General features: G+C 38.9%; 1 protein-coding gene across 2 annotated transcripts in view; it reads right to left on the bottom strand.

The window, feature by feature from the left end:
• Window positions 1-21,594, bottom strand: part of TRPC3 (transient receptor potential cation channel subfamily C member 3) — a 32,534-nt gene that overhangs the window by 2,407 nt on the left and 8,533 nt on the right. For both annotated transcript variants that reach the window (XM_059843721.1, XM_059843722.1), the window contains exons 2-11: window positions 20,476-21,247; window positions 13,226-13,411; window positions 8,565-8,729; window positions 6,302-6,518; window positions 4,990-5,223; window positions 3,609-3,873; window positions 2,903-3,098; window positions 1,615-1,824; window positions 1,024-1,107; window positions 457-532 (exon numbers count right to left, since the gene is read on the bottom strand). In XM_059843721.1, the coding sequence (XP_059699704.1) occupies window positions 457-532; window positions 1,024-1,107; window positions 1,615-1,824; window positions 2,903-3,098; window positions 3,609-3,873; window positions 4,990-5,223; window positions 6,302-6,518; window positions 8,565-8,729; window positions 13,226-13,411; window positions 20,476-21,247 (2,405 nt within the window). The remainder of the gene's footprint in view (window positions 1-456; window positions 533-1,023; window positions 1,108-1,614; window positions 1,825-2,902; window positions 3,099-3,608; window positions 3,874-4,989; window positions 5,224-6,301; window positions 6,519-8,564; window positions 8,730-13,225; window positions 13,412-20,475; window positions 21,248-21,594) is intronic.

Raw genomic sequence — 21,594 nt, forward strand, 5'->3', positions numbered from 1 at the left:
TAATGATGGGCAGCTTCAGAGATCATTATTCCTCACAGCTTTATGAAGGGAGGACAAATAGTTCATGGTGTAAAGTGGTAAATTGTGTATAATTGTGTGTTCAGTTGAATGAAACAGAGAGGAAGATCCTGCAGCTTTGATTAGGGCTCTGGAAGTGTGAATACAGTTAATGGCTCCTTCACAGATTTCTCTGTGCATTGTCTGTGCTCTCATTTTCTATCTGTAAAATAGGAGCCATAATATTTCTCAGTTCTACTTCTGTAGTCCTACTTTTCTTTTCTTTTTTTTTTTTTTTTTTGATGACATGGGCATGCTTTCCCTTACTATCTGAGCCTCAGTGCATGTGAAATAGAAACAATCCCTCTTTTCACTCAAAACCCCCATGCACCAGTGTAATACTGGCTCCTAATACAACATAAAAAAAATTGCTTCTGAATATTGCAGTCTCTTTCTTACCTTCATTGACTTCATCATTTTCTTTGTCCACTTGTGCTTTCAGAACGTAACGTTTTATCAGTCTCTTCATTATTTGCTGCCAGATTAAAACAGTTACATAATCAGGTGACATTATATAATTAAACATTGTTCATTTTTCTTTCTTGGCTCTCTCTGTCACATCAGCCTAAGAGAAAGAATGAACAGCCCCAGATGAAGTACTTGCCTCAAATGGGCCTTTCTGGGGGCATGCTGAGAAAGGAAGGGAACACTTCAGTCAGCTTTCACAACCCTTACCCAGAAACCCATTTCAAATATTCCTGCACCAGTTTCAGATGTTTGCTCCTCACATTGTCCCAAGGGGTACATCAAAGACCAATTTTAAGTACTGCATGAACTAGTTTTGAAATGCTTCAAATAATGGGCTTGGACAATAACTGTCTTTTTTTTCAAGGAGCATCCTAGAGCTGGATTTCTACAGGAGATTTTCTTTCTCTGGTGAAGGCAAACTGTACTTGAAACACAAAATTCTGCTAGAACCTTCTTACAGTTCTATTACTCAGGACAGTGGTCACTGTATGTACTTACCTGATAGCGTGTTGGCTGATTGAGAATGCTGTTAAAACTGTGGGATTCAAAAACTCTGGAATTTGACTGAGTGAAAAGGTTTAACTAGGAAGAGATAAGACAAAATTAAAATACATTATGGAATTCAAAGTTAGGATTCAGCTCCATTATTTTTTTTAAGACATTGTTCCATCTTTTACTGTATCAGAGTATTATTTAAAAAAAAATTAGATTGCCTTGAATTACATGGTGGTTTTGGTTGGTTTTTTTTTTTTAATGCTGATAATTTTAGCCATCCTGTTCTGTGGAAATAGGCTTCAAGTATCTTTAATCAATATTCAAGTAACTCCTTGTAGGAATTATTTGCATCTTTTAATACTCATCAATTTTTGTTTTAATTGTGTTTCCCTAGATTTGGTTGTTCTAACAAAATTTAAGTCCATTTCTTGTTTTATGCAGTATGTTTAAGCAGTCTGAAATAGAGATTTATTGCTATAAATGAATAATGATTCTATTATCATCAGGAGCATGGATTACAGGCTAAAACTAAAAGGAAGACTGCTGGAACAGACACACAATGCTCCCCTGCAATGAAAAGATCTTAGAACCTACCCTTGATTTGGAGTTTCCCATTCCCATTTCAATGTCCTTCTGTAGCCGTCTCCTCCTGCACTTAGAAAAGTTAATGATCCTCATGATGAAATAGAAAAAAGATTTGGGGCTTGGTACAAGACTGAAGGGAGGAGGTAATGTTTTTCCATCATCAAAATATGACAGCCAAAGTTTAGAACGAGCAAACTTCCACTCTACATCACTGTCATCCTGTGTTAGGAAATAAAACAGATGGTACTCTTGGTTTTTATGAAATGCAAACCTTCTTTCAAAATTAAGCTGCTTTGAAATATCTTTCTGGTTTTAGATAAAATATTATATTCTTGCTAGTAAGACTTCCAGCAGTTCTGCAGAAATGCAACCACTTTACTTAGTCTATTTTAACCAAATTTCACTTGCCTCTTTATGGCAACATTTCATTGAGAATACTTAGTTCAAGCACATGAAGCATTTAAGCAAGCATAATTTTCACATCAAGTGAAAGCCAACATATAAACTCCCTGCTATTTAAAGTGGAGCTTTCAGGGGTTTTTCAAGTCTTGTTTTTCTTATTAAAGTGGTCACATGAGGATGGTACTTGCACAAGTGTTGAAGTATTAGACTCAAGGCAAAAAATAGCTTTAAATGGTAGTGCTCCCAGCTTTTTACATAACCAGGACAAGCAACTCTGATTTATAATGGAGTATAGAAATGCCAACTTTGTGGTCCTGAAGAAATTGTGTTAAATACTGACAAAACTATTTTGTCCTCATACATTCTTACTGAAGTATTCCAAGGCTGGATTATAACTAGTTTCTCCTGCTGAATTCCCTAACAGTTCCCAGAACTCATTGAAAAGACTGGGAATGACATATCCATTAGTACCCTATGTCTCAGATAATTGTTCTTCCTGTTTGTGTGGGTGTGTGCCTGCATCTGTGTGAATGTAGTACTCTTTGAACTCATGGTCTGGAAAGCTGGCACTATAAATGCACTTTTACTTTCATTTCAGCAACCTGAGATTTATTTTTGAAACCCAAGGATCTTCAGTGCTATACATTTTCTGATTTGCTTTTTAACTGCAGTTGGATGGCAAATATAATGTGCACACAACATGAGATAAACTTGTTTAGATCCTGTGAGGTTCTGCAGCTTGCCTGAGTTGTTAGATAAAGTTCTTTTATACATTTTGTGATATCCTTTCCTGTGGTAATCTCTTCTTTCTGCTTTGTGCATACCACAAAAATAATCCCTATTAACTCTGCCCTTTTTACAGCATAACAGAAGAGAACTTGAGAACAGAGCCCACCTCAATTTCTTGATATGAACTGTTGATCATAGCAATCAGCATGTTGAGCAGAACCACCACCATTGTGACGTTGTATATGCCATAAAGAACATAACCAATGTTCTCAATGAACTTGTGATCATATTTGAGGACAACAGAGGTTACTTCAGACAAGCCAAATATCGACCAAAATAAGGTCTTGAAACTTTCTTCCACTCTGTAGGGAAAAAAAGAGGAAGGCATTATTACTAACTACACAAAGAAATATAGAAGTTGTGTTTACAGTGTCTGATAAACAACCTCAATTAATTCGTCTGTGAATCAGAGCACTGATCAAAACAACAAACATGCAAGGAAGCATTTTTCATAGCACTTTACATTTGTCCTCTGTGCTCCACCTATCCATCACAGCTAATAGAGCTGTAACAATACATGCAGAACAACAGGAACTAGAAAGGTACTTTATATCAAGTAATATTTTCTTCCAATTGGTTGCCCACAAGTCTATGTGACTGAAATATATACAGGTGAAATTATTTCAGGCTGAAATGAAAGCTTCCATTATACAAACAGCGAACAATTGGTCTTTTGTGTTCTTCTTTCTGAGGTCTTCAGTTTTATTTCAATGCTAAGGGAGAGCACACAATGTCTCACAGACTTTGTTATCTTAATGAAAAACTTGAAAGTTTTGATTGGCTTTTTACTTACAATGAAACCTCATACTTACGTTGTAAAGGCTGGGTTTAGTTTAGCTCCAAGGTAGTAGGAGTACAGTATGAACATTCCAATCATAAATGCAAGAAATACCATAATAAAAAGGACCATAAACTTGAAGATGTCCTTAACAGTCCTTCCAAGGGAGATCTGCAAGGGCCCAAAACTCTCATTTGCAGGCAGGATGTAGGCGATCCGAGAAAAGCTGAGAACAACAGCAATTGCATAAAGGCCTTCAGATATTATCTGAGGATCAGATGGGAGCCATTTATCTCTAGCTGGAAGATATGAAATACAGGGATTACTCATTTATCACAATCTTGAGGAATAAACCTTGATAGGATTTTTCCATTTACATGTCTGAATTTAGCTGAGACAAATATTTGAAGAGTCTAATAGTTGCTGCTCTATTCCTTTTTCATTTAAGTCACAAATTAAGAGTATGAGCTACATTACCTTCTGTTAGAAGAAAAGTGACTTGGAGAAACACGAAATTTTCTTCTGCAGTTTGCATTTTAACCTGAACTAGACAATAACTAATTTTTACTGCATTTTTAAACTCGTCTGTATTAGCTATCTTAACAAGCACAGCTGGGAAATTTATTCCTATTTGGTCTTTTATTGATGGGAAGTTAAGTGCTGCCTGATGAGCAATTTCATTTATTAGTCACACCAAGCTTTTGCTTTTTGCAGGATATAACCTAGCTCCCATAGTGACCATAAAGATTTTTGCCAATTACCTCAAAAGAAATAGGATTGTGGGTTTTACACACAACATGCACAGAAACAATTGAGTTACACAGAAATTCATAAATTACTATGTGAATTCATGCACCATCTTAGCAGAGCAACACTGAATTAAAATGTGATTCATATCAAAATACCCTGTGTTTCTAAATGTGTATTTACATATGCACAATGCTTATATTCAGATATTATATTCAGCATACAATATTCAGATTGGTCATATTGCAATTAGGGTAAGTAACAAAACCAAGTCTGCTGTTACAATACATTGAAGCCCATCCTAAAATACACTGTAAGCAGCATTTTCTTGTGTTATAAATACAGATGAATCACACCTTTATTGACAATTTCTGCACTGCAATAAATAGTTTATAGTTTTATTCTATTTAAACAGATTTTCACAGGGGCAGCATCCTTCCTTCAGGAGGAAATGCTGATGGATGTTTATCAAACAACTGTACCAAAAAAAAGAGAAAGCAATCACATCAACATTTCATCTGTTGTGCAATTAGCCAAGAATAAAATATAACTTTGAAGTCTTTAAAATCAAGGGGATCAAATTTAGCTCTAGGGTAAAGAGAGGCTTCTAAAAGCATCCTTCAAGCTTTCCTATGTTCAGATCTGTTTGGCAGAAAAACTAAGCTCACCATAAGTAAAATATTCAATTTCTGGAGGAAGGGTGACCTCGGAGAGGTCGTTCTCCTCAATGTAGTTGTCCACATACTGTTGTGCTTTTGTGGCCTGAAGGAATGCCAGCAGCCTGGCTGTGAAAGCAGCAATAAAAATGGACAGCATCCCGAAATCCAGAACATTCCATAACTGCAAGATGTATTCCCTGGGTCCTTCCAGCCACAGCTCTTTGCATTCTGACCACATCATACCTGCAACAAGAAATGAAAAAGCACAGCAATCTTTGCCCAACTGTTGTCGTTTAAAATTCCCTGCATTCTCCCATTTCATGGAAGTGGATGATACCAGTGGAGCAGAGATTCACTTATTTGCAGTATCAGAGCATCATCACTAAGGATATTCTCTCTTGGTTTCAACAGGGTTGATCAAATAACAAGGTATTAATTGACATTAATTAATGGAAATATAGTTCTGACATCACCCCACAGAGGGTAGAGTAGAGCCTTGACTTTGCAGTGAAAGTATTGTGGTCAAACAACAAAACCTCTGTAATTCCAAAGGAGAAAAAAATAAAGTGTGGGGGGAAAACATCCTCATACTTTCTTAGCATTTACATTCCTAAGCCACTTGTGAATCAGAGGGTTTAATTTTTCCACAAGAACACAACTACCCAACAATACAGATGACCAAATATAAAGGGCACAATCATACTACTGTTTTTCCACTTTACAGAATAAGATGCTTTTCAGCATAGAAAGTGGAATTTGGCTATGTGTAATTCGGTTTTCTTACTTAAACTTCTCAGAAATTAATTTATGTGGATTTAATCCAGATCACAGCCTCACCATAACCATGAGATGCAAGACTTTGCATGCAATCAAGACTTTTTGCTTGATTCAAAGAGGCTTCTTAGGAAAAAAAAAACTCCAAGAAATAACAAAATCACAATCCTATGAACTTTTTCTTGTTTCCCTGGCTGTGTAATTCAAAGGGCTGTACTGCCATCCCAACCACACTCAGAGCAGGCACACATTGGATTGGAAAATCCCAATCCTTGCCTTCTGTCAAATAAAGACAATAAGCTGGAACTCCCAAAAGGCAGCATGCAAGTGATAGTCACCTCCCTACCCTGACACAGTTTAGGATGAAGCAGTGTTTAAACCAGGAGACACAAATGATTCAAAATCTGTTCTAATGCCCTCTTACCTGCCCTAAGGGTTTATTAGTTGCTGCACACAGCAGCTGGATCAAAGCTTTGGGACCTGGGCTTCTCCCTTTCAGAATTTCTATTTGCAGGAAACCAGGAAGATGAAGGGACAATATACCTACCAAGAACCCACACCATGATCAGCATTTCTGTCCAGGTGAACTGGGTGGTCTTCACCCTAAAGATCTGCTTGGGGTAATCAGTAACAGTGACATTGGGCAGGGTCGTTATGCCCTCAAATCTGTCTGAAGCATTGAACACCAGCAGGCCTAGGAAAATAATGAAGGATGCTGCATGTGCCACAAATTTCATAAATGGGCTTCGAAGAATTCTTCCAAGCTGTAAAGGCAGAATGAAAGCAGTCACTCAGTTTTCTCAAAGAAACACCAGGCTCATTCCAGAAGCATAAATGGGCACTCAGAGCTCAGGACAGCCAGAAACCTCATTCTTAAAGGATATTCTTCCAAGAGCACTCAGCTGTGGTGCTTTGCCATTTCAGACAAAGGCTCCCACAGGGAGCTCACTGGGTATGTTGTTCTGCTAGTGAGTGCTCATGATATTCCACAAACTCTAGGTGGCAATGTTTGAGGGTAAACACTCCAAGGAACGGCAAATGTACAGTGGCCATGACCAGGAAGAGTTTGTAAAGCAAGCCCAGGGAAAGATAAACTATTCAAATCTCCAACTCCTTAACAACAAGAATGTATTATTAACTTTTCTATAACTACATCTATAGGAAGAATGAGTTGTTTTCTTGTGTCTGGTTTCTATATTTCATCCACAGAACACATGTTCAGAGCTCTAAGTGCCAAAATAAGTACCCGTGTCCATCAAAACTAACGACTCCACAAAATGGACTAAGAAAATGAGATCAGAAATATAAATGTTTTTTAAAATAAATTCAGCAGGTTTAATTCACATCTGCACCTAGTAAAAGAACAAACCAGCAGCAGTAGGGGCAGTCTGTCTGCACCAGAAGAGGGGACAGCTGCTTCCAGAAGACCACATGAGCGTTCTCATTTCAAGGAATTGTTTTCCTTGAAATTTGGGTCAGTTACTATGAACTAAGCAAACCAGCACACATTAAACTGCACTTACTACCTGGGCAAACAATCTCAGGTTCCCTTCCTGCTCCTGACCTTTAGAAGGCATTTTTTAATATCCAACCACTAACGTGAATGTGTAGCAGTTTTATTTGACATGAGCACCGAGGAAAAACATCCGATGTTTCTGCTACTGGGAATTAGAGCTCAAGGACAAATGTCACTTTTCCGTGTTAGACACCAGCTAAAAATATATTAAGATGTTCCTATTATATCGAGCTGTGAGGAATATATTTACTAAAGATATTAATAGAAAGTGACATTTCAGAGGATAATGAGAGTAACAATTACACTATTTTCATAGAGGTTTATCTTCAATGTAAATAAATATTTAACCCAGAGAAAAGATCATGTTCCCTTCAAATATGTAGATGAGAAAAACCTTATCCTCTTTGAGATGAACTAAAAGAATGAAATATAAAAGAAACTCACATTTTTTTGCTTTATACTTGCTAAGGAAATAAAATTGAAAGACCATATTCAGCACAGGAGTACATGTACTTAAAATTTTAAAAAATGTTAATGCAACAGAGAACTCTTCCTTCATCCGATATACCAAAGATCTATGAATGTACCTGATATTCAAACAATTAATGTGCTACAGACCAGGATTTCAAAGAAACTGCTGTTCCTTTCCTTCTGAGATCAGTAGGAAAGGTGGGAGCACCCTTACACTTTCACATATTTTTTAAAAGGTAAGAGTTTACAGCTATGCTCTTTTACAAACACACCCCACTACATAGTCAGAATTATGCATTTAATTTAATTTCTGCTCTATGGTTCAGCTGGCAAACAGACCTCCTAGGGCTGGGATAACAAATATTTTACTTAAGATTAAGTTCTGCATCAGTAAAGTCAACAGATGTTCTGCTAATGGTTTATATGGGAACAGCATGAGATCTGAGGATGCCACCAGAGGAGACTTAATAAAGAATCTGAGTGGTGACTTTGAAAAAACTACATGTTACTAATATAATAAATTACACAGCAGATACTGTGAGGGGAGCATAACATAGGGAAACTTACAAAGCTCTCAGAGAAGGTTATTTTTCTTTCCTTCAGTTTCATGTTAATTTATATTCATACTTCATCACTGTGGTCCCCTCTTTACAGTGCAAGGTACAAAAACCCCCTTAGCATCTTTTGGCGCAAGGTTAGGGATTGCTAAAAATATCATTAATTAGTTAAAATTTGGAAGCAGCAGAAGTTGCATGTTGACTGCCAGGAGAGGAAAAGCAGCTCTGAGAACAGCGCAAGACACATAATTTATAAAATTCAGTACCCTGCTACATGGTGCAATCCAATAACCAATGGCTAGAAAGGGAAGGCCCAGTGCCACAACCAGCACCACCAGACACTTGATAGCTATGGTCTGCTCCCGTAATCCTGAGAGGTTTTCATACCAGATTGTCAGTAGCTGTTGCTGACAGTTTGGATGGGCCACAAACTGCAAAGAAAAGGAAAAAGAAAGAAAAACCAAGACATGCTGTCATTAATAAGAAGAGTTACATGACTGCCACATGCACAATTGCAATAACCTAAGGTCTAAATTAATACCAGATATTTAAGAACCATGGCTTTTTTCTCATTTCCTTTAAAACAAAGGTTAATAAATAAAGAAGAAACTGCCACATCACAAGAGCATGTGGGACACCAGTTAAGCACAAGGGCGAGCAGCCTGGTTTTCACAGCAGTTTGAAGAAATCTGGTAATCTTACACTTATCAGTAACTAGTGAACCAGAATAAAGAAGGCTAGGTGTTTCACAAAAAAGGGTTTGAAAATTAATCTGATAATTTGTGTTGGGTTAAGAGTGAGATTTGATATCAGTTGGTTATACTCTGGAAAAAAGAATGAAAATACTGTAAAAACCTTGGATACCCATTTTATTATCCCTTGTACTCTGCAGAGATCATTATGTACTACATACACTGTGGTTTGCCAGGTCTTGCTTGCAAAACTCTATTAATATTCCAAATCTCATTAAAAAGTGCATAGAGTAGTACAACAGGACAGACTTCTTAAAGAAAATCAAATTAAATCATTGGCAATGAAAACAGGGAACCTTAAACCTCTCAAGAAGAGCAATCTGAAACTGCTGCATGAACTTTAAAAAGGAAGGCAATCTTCATACTTTAATCTACTTTGCTATAAAATTAAAGTCCCTAAGCATTTTGGTGTGTGATGCATTAAGCAGTTACTTCACATATTAATGTAGTTTGTACATAAAGTGGAGTGGCCAAGAGAAATAAATAAAGAGATTGTAAAAAAGTTCTTTAAGAAATTAATGTCGACTCAAACTGCTTCTGTTCTTTTTATTAGGCTGTCACCTTTGAAGCTTATACACCATAAAAACTGCCAGCCTGGCCCATTTGAGAAGAAGAGATTGGGTTTTTGTGTGTTTGTGCATTCTGACATATGCCCCCAGCCTCTTCTTTTGCTAAGATAAATTTCATTGTCAACTCAGGACATCAAAGGGACAAATCCCACAGCAGATTAACTGTGGACAAAGGCAGGAAAGTAAATAATTATTTCAAATTACAAAGACATTTTAAAAATCAGGCTTAAAACTGTAGGGAAGAGGAGGGAAGAAACACCCACATCATTTCTTCTGTTACCACGGGGAATGGGAAGAAACAGAAAAGGAGCTTTAAGGAAGTTTACCCAGGGCTGGGAATCAGCCCATGGGCCCTGTGGCACCTCCTGCAGAGCTCTGTGCTGGTTTATTCTCTTGATCTATCAACATTCTGATCTGACACTAAGAGGAGATCTGCTATAATTTCAAAAAAATTAAAAAAAAAAAAAGAAAATAAAAAGGGAAGACTTAGAGAATAAGATGCCAAGAGTTATGGGCAAGATCTTCTCTGGCAGTGAGTCCAAAGGCTCTTGAGAGGATCTTAGTGACTTATTTAACTGCTGGCAATTGCACAATGTGCACCACTTCCAAGCCCTCGGAGCGAGTTGTGTCACTTCTCATCCATAAAAGCTCTGAAATTCATCCCTCCTCTCTCAGTCTTTACTGAAATGCTTCAGCTTATGATTATGTTTGTTTTATTTTCAACAACTTTAAACTATGCCCACCCCTGTTGTGCGTGTGTCCGTATTACCTGTATTTGCCTGCAGCTGCATCTCCTCCAAGGACAGTAGGTTCACATCACATTTTACCTACTGCTCACATCATCCTACAACCTTGTTCTTCCTGAATTTCTCCTCTCACTGTATTTTCCAAGCAGTTTCTCACTTTACATGACATATATTGAGCTTATTATCACATGTATCTAATACCTTCAGCTCCAAGGAGAACCCCAGTGAACAAAAATGATGCATGAGAACAGTATCTGGTCACTAAAAGAAAAAAAATCCCAATTTTAATGTAGCTGCTTTTCCAAGCATAATTGACAGTAACACTTCTGATGTTTTCAGTTTCATGACCGTGAACCAAGTCATCAGTATGTAAATATTTTTCTGTATGACTCAGAGTGATTATGTTATTTATTTCTGTCATCATAATGGCTGGGTTTAGATGGAGCAAGAACAAATCCTGGCACACTCTGATACACTAACACACAAAATACAAAGAGAATTTTGCATCTTCTTTCTTATCTATCAGTTGAACACTTCAGGGTTTGAAAATTAACTCCTGTGATTTTATTCCAGCTCCTATTGATTTCACTTGGAAATTCCATCCTGATTTTTGTCTCGGCAAGAACCGCAGATTAGTTGGGCCACTATCAGCTCTTCTCTGGAATTTTCTTGGCAATCTAAAGACAGAGTTGAGACACAAAACTAAAAGCACTACTACAGCAGTAATGCAGCATACAGAGCAAGATTAATTTGTTTTCTTTTTTTTTTTTTCCTCCCTCAATTCCCTTAGTCCTTCTCTACTGGGGCTGCAGTTTGAACCTTAGCTTCAAAATCACATCATGTTTAAAAGATGGGCTCCACTTTGGTGCAGTACCCAGGGCATTAAGTGCAAGTTATCAACTCCCTTTCCCTAGCAGTGAGGTTCTGAGCACATTTGCTACTTGTCACATGTTTTTTCCTGCCTCTCCTCCCTCTGGATAGGGCATAGGCTCATTACCTATTTCATGGATGTGCTGCTGTGTTTGGCTGCACTGGTAGCAACAGGGAATTGACCTTGATGGACCTGACCTGGAAGCACAGCTAGAAATACAGAAAGCTAAGGGAATCCACCACATCCTCATCTGCTTCCTTTGGTGAGAGGGTTGAAGTAATCCCATGTGGAGTTCCCACATCTGAATTTGTTCCAATCAGAATATCACTAGAATCTGTCACAGCTCTGACAGAGCAAATCCCAGCATGAAAGGACCACCACAGCAGAGACATTTCCATCCTTGCCATGCCCTCTGTTATGGCCACTTACAGGGAACTGCACTTGTATGAATATGGTAACAACTCTGCACCATCTATTTCCTCCCAACAAGATCATTGCTCTTGTAGGTTCTGAACTCTATTTGTCATGAACTGCAGCCAGCACTCTGAGTTTCTCTCTTGTAAGAGAAGAGAACAAGTTTGCTATGAGGAATTATCTCTTTTTTTTTTTTTTGTATCATTTAGATTTCTGCTATTCTTAACAGATCAGTGTGGCCCTTTGCTCAGCAGTGAATTTCATCAGTGACAACAAACTCATAAAAGAAAACCACAGCTTTCAGAGTGAAAGCTGAGACACGAGCATCAACAAAGTTTTGGTACACATTACACAGCAAAAGCATAAAGAAGTATATATTTAGACACTAAAGCATGCTTATGCACTTTGATTTCTTTTTCCCCCAGTTACAGTCTTTTAAACTAATTTAATGCTTGTATATATTTACCTTGATTTTTGGCAATTAATATGCATTTATCTGCTGTAGACCAATCCTTTACTGGAAATGATGATTTGCTGCTTGGGATCTGTGTTTATAATTTTTATTATCAATCTTTTGGGGCCGTCATAAACACCAGCAATCCCCAGTTGCTCTGGCAGGGTCCTTACAATTTGTTTTATATGGCAGATTGGCTCAAGAGGTGGCCACAGAACACAGGGTTATTTATTCTGAGAGACACAAGGCTTCTTGTGGAGATGATGAAACTATAATGGCTGTAAGGAATGGAAGTGATGCTAATCACACAAATAGGTAGCTGTAAATAATACATAGGCACTGCTGTACTTCCTGCCTCCTCTCACAACAGGACACAGTATTAACTATTTTCTGTGCTAGCCTAATGTGGGATCTTGAAGAGAACAACATAGCAATACAATAAAAACTACAATGAAAGGATACCTGTTTACGTCAAATATGTGATGCACAGCTCCATTTTTCAATGCATAACATTCATTCACAAAATATAAACTACTTTGAGAGAGGCATCTACTGAAAATACTTGCCAAAACACCACGAAACACAGGTAAACAAAGGTGAAAAACTGAAATGAATTGACCAAGCACCCACAGACATTTTCCATGCATTTCCAGGGCTGAGTTTTAAAATATTTTTAAAGGAACAAGCACGGTAAATCACGTGGAATTTCTCACTATGACACACAGTTGCAGATGAGTTACTTATGGGTTGAAACCATCACAGACTTCTCTTTGGAGCAGGTATCATTGCATTGACTGACAGAAGACACAGCCCGAGTGTCACTGAGTGAAAATCTGGCTCTACTGAAGCACCTTTTGGGTTAATCAGGAGAAGGATCTTACCAAGTGTGCAAAGCCTGGCTAGCACACCTCATTTATGTCATCACAATCTCCTGCCACTTCTCAGCGGTGGGAAGTAGATTAAACTCAACTCCTTCATTACAGTCCCCTTCTGCCCTGCGAGAGCCTTGATTACTCACCCCACGTCTCAGTTGTGCATCTGACCACGGGATCACAACACCTGCAGCAGGAGGAGGTGGCACTGCCCTCCTGCCACAGTGCCTGAGCGCTGTGAGGAGTTACCTTTTTGACTTCGTACTTAATGGCCAGCTTGACGCGGCTCAGGGACGCTCGGTGCCTCTGCGCTTCCAGCGGCTCCGCGTTCAGATCCCCGTTCAGGATGGCCTCCACCTCTTCCGAGTCCCGGCACAGGTCCAGGACGCCAACCACGAAGTCCTTGCACTGCATGGACAGCTTGCGGTAGTCGTTCTGGAACAGGAGGGGGACACAAAATGGCCTGTCACAGATGGGCTTAAGAGTCAATGGTGAGGAGAAAAGGACCTGTACAAATTGATTAAAATGAAGTGTTTGATTTTTACTGTGTCAAGTTCGGAGTGAATCAGATATTACAGAAATTTTTGTACAGCAGAATCATTCATTCTCTGACACAAGGTGAATATCTAGCAGCAGCTGTTTAACAGAGCATGGAACATGTACCATTACATAAAAATAACCTGGATGGGCAACAAGGGGCAGCTGAAAATATAAGAATTTCACAAATAAAGCACCATCAGGACTATTTAAAAAGTAACCTCATTCCTGCAAAAACTTTGTTGACAATTAATGAAGTAATTGCCTCTGAAGCTACAAATATCTTTTAGCTCTTTCTACACTGCTCAAGTGGCTGATTGCTCATTACTCTGATGTACACCAGGTACATTTCCCCCTTTTCCTTTTCCACCTGCCCTTGGAACTTCTCAAACCCAACAATTGGAACAGTGGGTTACAAAGTAACTGCATAGAGTAACTGAAGGACAAACTTGGGACACCAACATTGTGGGAAAAATACCCCAAATTTCCTGTAAGAATGCTCTGGAAAGAACAGGAGAATTCATCTTCCATACCTGTTCAGTCTTTCTAAGGGCTATCATATCAACATCAAATATTTGCCTCTCTCTCATCTTCTTCCTCCTCTGACAAAACATTTGTGGCTGCATTTCAGAATTTTTAGCTAACTCTGTAAAGCATGCACGTCTGAAATTTTGCTCGAACTTTTGTTTATACTTATAAATGTCTCCCACCACCTCTGTGACATGACCTATGAAGTCTTATCTTGATCTCTGCTTCAGCACAAACCTCGGTCTTCATTTTTGTGTCCATGTCCTCTCAGTCAGATTCCTAGAAATTTCATATCTGAGATGTGGCCTCTGATTTTCTCATGTGAGGCTGCAGCTGGAGGAGGAAACTTGAGTCAATCTGCCAATTTTACCCAACTAGAAACAGCACAACCACCTTTTTCAATTTCTCCATAGCTTTTCTTCAGGTTTTTTTCCTCCACCAGGCCACTCATTTGAGCCCTCTGCCTCTCCATTTTTTGTGTTTTACTGTTCATTTCCAGACATTGACTTTTCAAAATCACTTTTTGAGGGTGTAGCTTTTCCCTTAGAGGTGCCTCTCTTCTCAAAAATGCTTCCTTACTGCTTCTGGCCTCATAATTTTCTCACTTAATTTTTTTTTTTTTCCTGAAACCCTCACTTTTTCCTCCTTTCCTAAGTAATTTTACCTCCTCCAAAACTACCTACTGGTAGTTTTGCTAAATTTTCAACTTAGCATCTATACAATGAGGCAGAGAAACTAAGGTACTTTCAGTAGTTTCAAATTATTTTGGGAAATGATGGGAAAAGAGGCTCCATAGGGTAAGTGCAAGAATCAGCCATCAATCCCATAGGTCAGAATCAGATATGAATCAAAATGAAACATGACTGGAGACAAATAAATACTCCTAGAAGTTTTGTTATTACACAAGACTAACATCCCTGATACAGACTTGGAAACAACCAGTCCTAATCACAGGCCTTAAACAGGATCCTGTTATTTCCTTTGGTCATAGAGGACAAATTAATTCAGTTGTCAGTGAAGCAACAGGATGTAAGGCTATTTTAGATTTGTTTTTGGTAACCAAGGAGAACAGGACAGAAGAGCCAATTATAAAAATAATACTGGGATGTGTGATTAAATTCAGTGAAGGGATAAGCAAGCTTATGGATGACGAAGACTTAGGACTTTGAAGAAGGCAAAGTCTCATAAAAAAAGCTAATCAAGGGAGTGAAATATACTTGCCTGCATGGAGGTCTGAAAGCAGATAGAGCTTTTACATGAAATGTCATTAGATCTCACACACTACAAAGATAAAAACCCTGTAAAAGAAGACTCCATGATGGTGGCTAGAAAATACCAGCAGTCAAAAAAAAAAAAAAAAAGGAAAACAACAAAGAGGAACAGTCTTTCACGACAGCCTCATCACAGAGGCCTCAACTCTAAACTGCTAGAATTCAGGGTTTGCATTATTCAAGTGCTTTATGACATAAAGCAAATTTTGTCCTTGTATGAATAGACATGTGCTGTCCAGTTGCAGGGAGAGGCTTAAATTACAAAGTGTTTTCTCATTATTTTGCTAATTGTGAAGAAATAGAAGAAGTAGTGGATTTCTAATAGCTAGGAAATAACAAGAGTTTTATATATATATATATATATATATAAAACAAGAGTTATATACACAAGCTTTGCATGTTTGCCTATCACAAGGGTTACCCAGATTTCTTCTAATAGCAGTAGAATAACAGTAGAAACATGAATGGCCCGTTTCTTCATTGGTATATGCACCACTTGCTTATAAAAATGATGCTTATTGCCAGATAAGATTGAAGATATAATGGATGAGTTTTTATTTTGTCAAATTTAAGGATAAAACACAGCTTACATTATTCACAAATGCTGTTATGAGAACTGCAAACCAGTATGTACATTCTTAATATCCCACTTTAGCTTTGATTCTTACAGCAGGAAAACTTGTCAGATTTCCCTCTCCAGGTTTTTATTTACCTATGTATTAGCAAATCAAGTTTATCCCAGTCTATCTGATTGCTTTACAGAATTAAACAGACAAACAGTACCTGATTCTCAAACAATCTTCTACCTCTAGGGTGTTGTGTGAATATCAGAAGTTTTTATCTATGGTCCCAGTCATCCAAATCACCTCTGCTCACTCCTGAGAACATACAAATTAAGCCACCAGATCAACACTAACAGTTGCACAAACTTCTTTGTAACATGAAAAAATATCAGCCTGCACCCTGCATTTCCCAGGTTCTGCAGGTGACTCCAGCACATTCAGGCCAACTGATAACGACTGAAATTGCAAAGCTGTGTCTCACAAGCACTTTCAGAGGACTCTGACACACATCAAAAGCTGGATCTCAGCCTGCCCAAATCTGTGCGTTCTGTTCTCACTCATAACATCAAGCACTGCCCTGTGAATTCATCTGGAGTCTTGACAAGGAATGTATCGGTCTATGTGCAAAGAATGAAGCGCACAAACAGAAAACCTTCAGCTGATTCCACTCAGGATTTGTAACCACTGCAAAGGAAATTTATACTGAGCCATCACATGCAGCCAAACAAAATGTAGGGATCTGTGTTCTGTTAGAGGAGCCACACTCCTGCAAGCACCAAAGCTCACGAGCAATGCACAACTAATTCAGAGCCATTGTACCGAATCATAAATTTATTATCTGGTAAACGGCCACTTGGAAATCACATCGATGGTGAGTTTGCATGTGTAACTGTATAGGCAAAGAAAGCACATAATTGCACTAATGGTTATGGATCTGGGCCCTGTCCTTTCAAAAGCTGAGCCTAAACCTAGATCAAGCTTGCACACTCTTTGTTAGTTCAGCTGAGACAACACTATGTAAATTTACTTGGAACACTGACAGAGTCTGCTTTTAGATGCACGTCCACATCTTCCGTTGGTTCAGTAGGAGCTTTTAGCTAAACTGGGAACAGGGATTTATCCTATAGAAAGCAGGACTACAACCTTTCTGATCCTTGCCAGAGCAATTTCAGCTGGGAGAGCTGAGCTTGCTTACACAGGACAGTATTTAGTTGAAAGCTGGTATAAAGAGATAACCATGGGGCTTTTTAGCTACCTTGTCCTCTCTCTTCCTATGGTGACTCCAAAGGAAAGTTCCATCGGCTGTTCTGACTGCCAGATATCCTCCCTTCCCTGGGCAGTAACAGCTTTAAAGTTCCCAGGGAGGAGGGTGAATATCAATCAACTTTGGTAACCCCATCCTGTCATTCCCCAAGCCAAACTGCGGTGGCCATGGTCTGCTAAAAATAGGAGAACAGGAAAACATTAAAATCCGGAATATTTGTATTGCAATGTATTTTGGGGTGCTACTGGAAAGGAGAAGATAATTCTCCCACTATGGTAATGATCGCTTTTTTTACATTAAGACAAGAAACAGTTCCAGTTTTTACAATTTGGTAGCAATCCTGACTGAGATCGAACTGAAAATCCTGACGTCATCTGAAATACCTGATGTCATCTGAAATCCTGCAGGCAATCCCTGGAATTAGGAGATCAGGGGGACTAGGAACACCAAGTCAAGTCAGAGAAATACTGTACTCCCTGCCCTGGCCATGAGAGAATTGAAGAAGACAAGCGGATGCAAAGATCAAAAAGGAGTAAAAATGTCAAGAAGAAATAAATATAATAGATGAAGAGCAAAAGGACAAACAGCAGGTTGAAACAAGGATTTCACAATTGCAAGTAAGGAAGCTTGGAGATGAAAGGACTAGAATGAAATGGTCTTTAAGGCTCTAGTTTCCGCATCTATTTTTTTAATTTTCAGTACTTTTTTCTTGGCTAGGTGTCTTGCATCTTCCAAGAAAAATCAGGGCTCTGTGGTTTGTTTGAATCCTTTCTCCTTACTTCTAAAAGGAAAATAAAACTCTAAAAATCAATGTGATGAATCAGGTTTTATTGAGGAACTGACTGTCATGAATGAATGGGCTAAGTCACCTGCCCACGTTTCGAATTCACTTGTGCAAACCCTGGTTTGTGCTTTAGAATTTCTTAGTGTAAATGATAAGCAAGAGAGGCAGACTGGACTTTGCATATGCAATAGATGTTAGGTTCAATTTAACAAGCATTCACCAGGAAACTTGGCCCTCAGGTGTTTTTAAACAGGTTCCACCTATGCTCTTTCTCTGTGGGAAAACCACCCAGAACAGTATTTTCTGTAGGAGTGCTCTGAATCCTGGACACAGAAACACCAGAGACCTTAGTATTCCATAGATATCAAGAATAAATTGTGATTTAAACAGATTTGTCCATTTTTTTGTTGTGAGAGAGATGAAGTATTTTGCCCATTTTTCTCCACTCTGAAACGGTTCTGCTGAGTGCTGTGCTACAGATAGAATTTGAGCGGAATACTGGAGAATTTCCAGTGATGATCCTAGAGGAGAGTGCAGCAGAAGTCTGCAGGAATGCAAATGCTGGATTAGAAGCCTTCTCTTCTGGGATATGACAAAGCACACAACTTATCAGCCAAACACCTTCAGATGACAGATCAGTAGGGAAGAAAGCCCTGAAAAGGAAGTTACAGATGGGAGAAACTCCGAGGAAACACTCAGCTCTCCCATCAGGCTTGATAGAAACAGAAGGAAAAAAAAGAGATGTGACGTCAATGAGGAGAGTAATTACTTCACTGGAATGCTTTGACGTTGATGAGAAGCTGGAATTTCCACACCAGCAAGGAGTCTGGAACAATTTTTATTGTAGGTGCCAAAACTGAATCATCTGATACACCTGGCAAGATTAGTAGCCATTTAAGTGCTATCCAAAAATACTGCAATCTGTGAAAACAGTGACTTTCTTGGGGTTTTAGGCATCCCCAAATAGCAGGGAATTACCATTTTAAAAGCTGAAATAATTTTTTAAAGCTCTGGTTTGAAATAAAAACCTCAATCAAAAAACTTCACCTTTTCTCCTCCAAAATTTCAAGCTACTTGTTTTTCTGATTAAATTTGTATGCATGGTATTAGTACCTGTAAGATGGGAGTCTCCCATGAATTTCTTTCCACTGTAATTTTTCTATGCAATTCTAATCATCTACATCCTTGCCTAACAAAAACACAATGCAGCTTGCCCTAATTTAGCTTTTGGTGGCAGGGTACTTTTTCATCTGAGGAAAAAGAAAAATCTGGCATTTTCCCCTGAATAAACACATTGAGGAAGTATTCAATGAATTTGCCAGGTTACACAACACACAGCATGGTAAGAGCGAGTTCCTTCAGCAAAGAAAGGGGAGGAAGGGTTAAAGCTCAATTTTACATTTCATCACTGTGTGTTATAATACATTAATCCTTCTCACCACTGAAAATTTATTTTTAAATTATATTTTACCTCACTCAGCTGAATACGGACCTATTCTTTCTCAGGAATTTTCTTCCTCTTCTGTTAAATTTCACTTGGTTAATTTCTGCTTGTCTTTCTCCAGGTTGTTGTATATTCCTTCTGAGTACTCCACAGGGTAAGCAGTGTTTGCTGCTGTTTGGAGAGGTTAATGCATCTTTTGTCTCTCTCAGATAATTTTTGAAGATATTAGATGAGCAAGTGGTACCCAACACTGGCCTTGCAGAACCCCAATAAAGTTGTTGCTACACCAAGAGACAATGCTGTGACTATCTCTACCCACTGAGAGCTATCTGTCATTCCCCAAGCCAAGCTTTTCTCATTACAAGCAGTCTACTGGGGTTTGATTTTTGGTGGGGTTTGGCTGCAGGGAGAGAATGGAGAACAAGAGAAAAGGTCCATTTCAAGGTATCCAACTGAACAGAAAAAACATTAAAAAAAGCACTGGGCAACAGTTAACTAAGCCATTAATTGTCTGAGGGAGAAGCTGAAATATATAAAGTCAGGGCACTGACATGCAAAACCAGATACAGCTGAAAACCAGGTAAGAGGACCAACATCTGTAACAGCTGGTTTTGAACACATGACATTCCTAAAAGGTGCATTCAAAAAAAAAAATCCACTTTGGGTATTTTTCACAATTTGGAGACATCAGTCAAAATCAGTACAAATTAAGAAGAGGGAAAAAGGTCAGCACTGCAGTGCCCCCAAGAAAAGCAAAATGTTTCTGCTTTTTGCACTTATATTACTCAGCATTTGTAACTAAGAACAATCCTTGTGTGCTGCAGCAACCAGAATTGTTTTCTGTCTGCTGCAAGGTTATCATAACGCTCACTTTTTCCAGTTTCCAATTTTACCAATTTTCTCCAAACAGAGCAGGTGCAAAAGCAGTTTCATTCCATTAAAAATTCCTTAGAAAGGCTTATGTATCAAGACTAAAAGAGACTATAAGATGAGAGTATTTGTAATTGAAAAAGTAAAAGCGCGGTGAATCGTTTCAGCATGTAAGGACAACATGAAGTAGCAGCAACTTTAAAACAATAACAAAGACAGAGAAACACAAAAACATTACCTTGAATTCTTTTTCAATGTTGGCCAACTTCGCAAGTTCATTGCTGAGCTCGAGAGCAGTGAGCACTGGATCTTCGCTGGAGAGGGACAGGTAAGCCGGACTGGCCAGTCCTTTGTACGCATTTATTCTTGACCTAGAGTGACTGAAAGAATCGTGTTTTTGCTTCTCTGTACAGTCATTACATTTGCAGAAATAATCATGAGGTCTTTCTATCCTCGCTCCCTTCATCAACAGCATGTGCACGACCTCGTATTTTTGGCAGTGGGCGGCTAAAATTATGGGAGTGATGTCTGGAGAAAAGCGGGTACCGTCTTCGTCATAGGAATAAAAATCATCATCCTGGAGCTCCTGCTCACAAGGGCTCAGAGTCAGTCGCTTATTTACTGAAAACCCAGGATGATTCAAAATTGCTTCCACTATCCTAATGTAACCCTTGCTGATTGCGAGCAGCAGGGCATCTCCAATCCGTGCCAAGTTCTCTTTTTTTAACAGAAGTTCTGTCACTTCCAAATGTTCATTCCCCACAGCGAGCTGCAAGGCGTTTTGGCCCATGTAGTCAACGCAGTTGACATTCAGCGTCTTTGACTCCTCGAGCATTTTGCGCACCACGGGGATGTTCCCGTACTCGGCAGCATCCAGGAATCGCTCCTCCTCGGCCGTCAGGCTCGTGCCCCTGTTGTTGAACATGAAGGCCGGGCCCCGAATGGCCTGTCGCCTTCCCTTCTCCCTCATCATGGTCATACGCCTCAGGGATGGGCTCTCTTCGATGTACCTAAGGAGAAAACAAGGCAGAGGTAACAAATTTTCACTCTGGTGGTAATTTGTAACTTCCAATCCTGTGGCTGCAACAACTTATTTTGTGCCTTGTCCTTCGCCCATTTCCTGACAAGCAGTATCCTGAATTGGGATTGCTCTTGCTTGTCTGCAGCCTAAAGGCACTCACAGGCTCAATGCCTCAGGCCCCTGCTGTTCTCTTAGCATGGTCAAGATTTATTAACATTTTTCATTCCTTTTAAGACATTGCTCCTCTTCAGAAATCCCTCCCACATATAAAATGAAAACTCATATACTGCTTTCAGTAGTAATTAATATTATTCATCACAGGCATTCAAGCTGATG

The sequence above is a fragment of the Haemorhous mexicanus genome, chromosome 4 (assembly GCF_027477595.1).
Source record: "Haemorhous mexicanus isolate bHaeMex1 chromosome 4, bHaeMex1.pri, whole genome shotgun sequence".
In the NCBI taxonomy this organism is placed as follows: Eukaryota; Metazoa; Chordata; class Aves; order Passeriformes; family Fringillidae; genus Haemorhous; species Haemorhous mexicanus.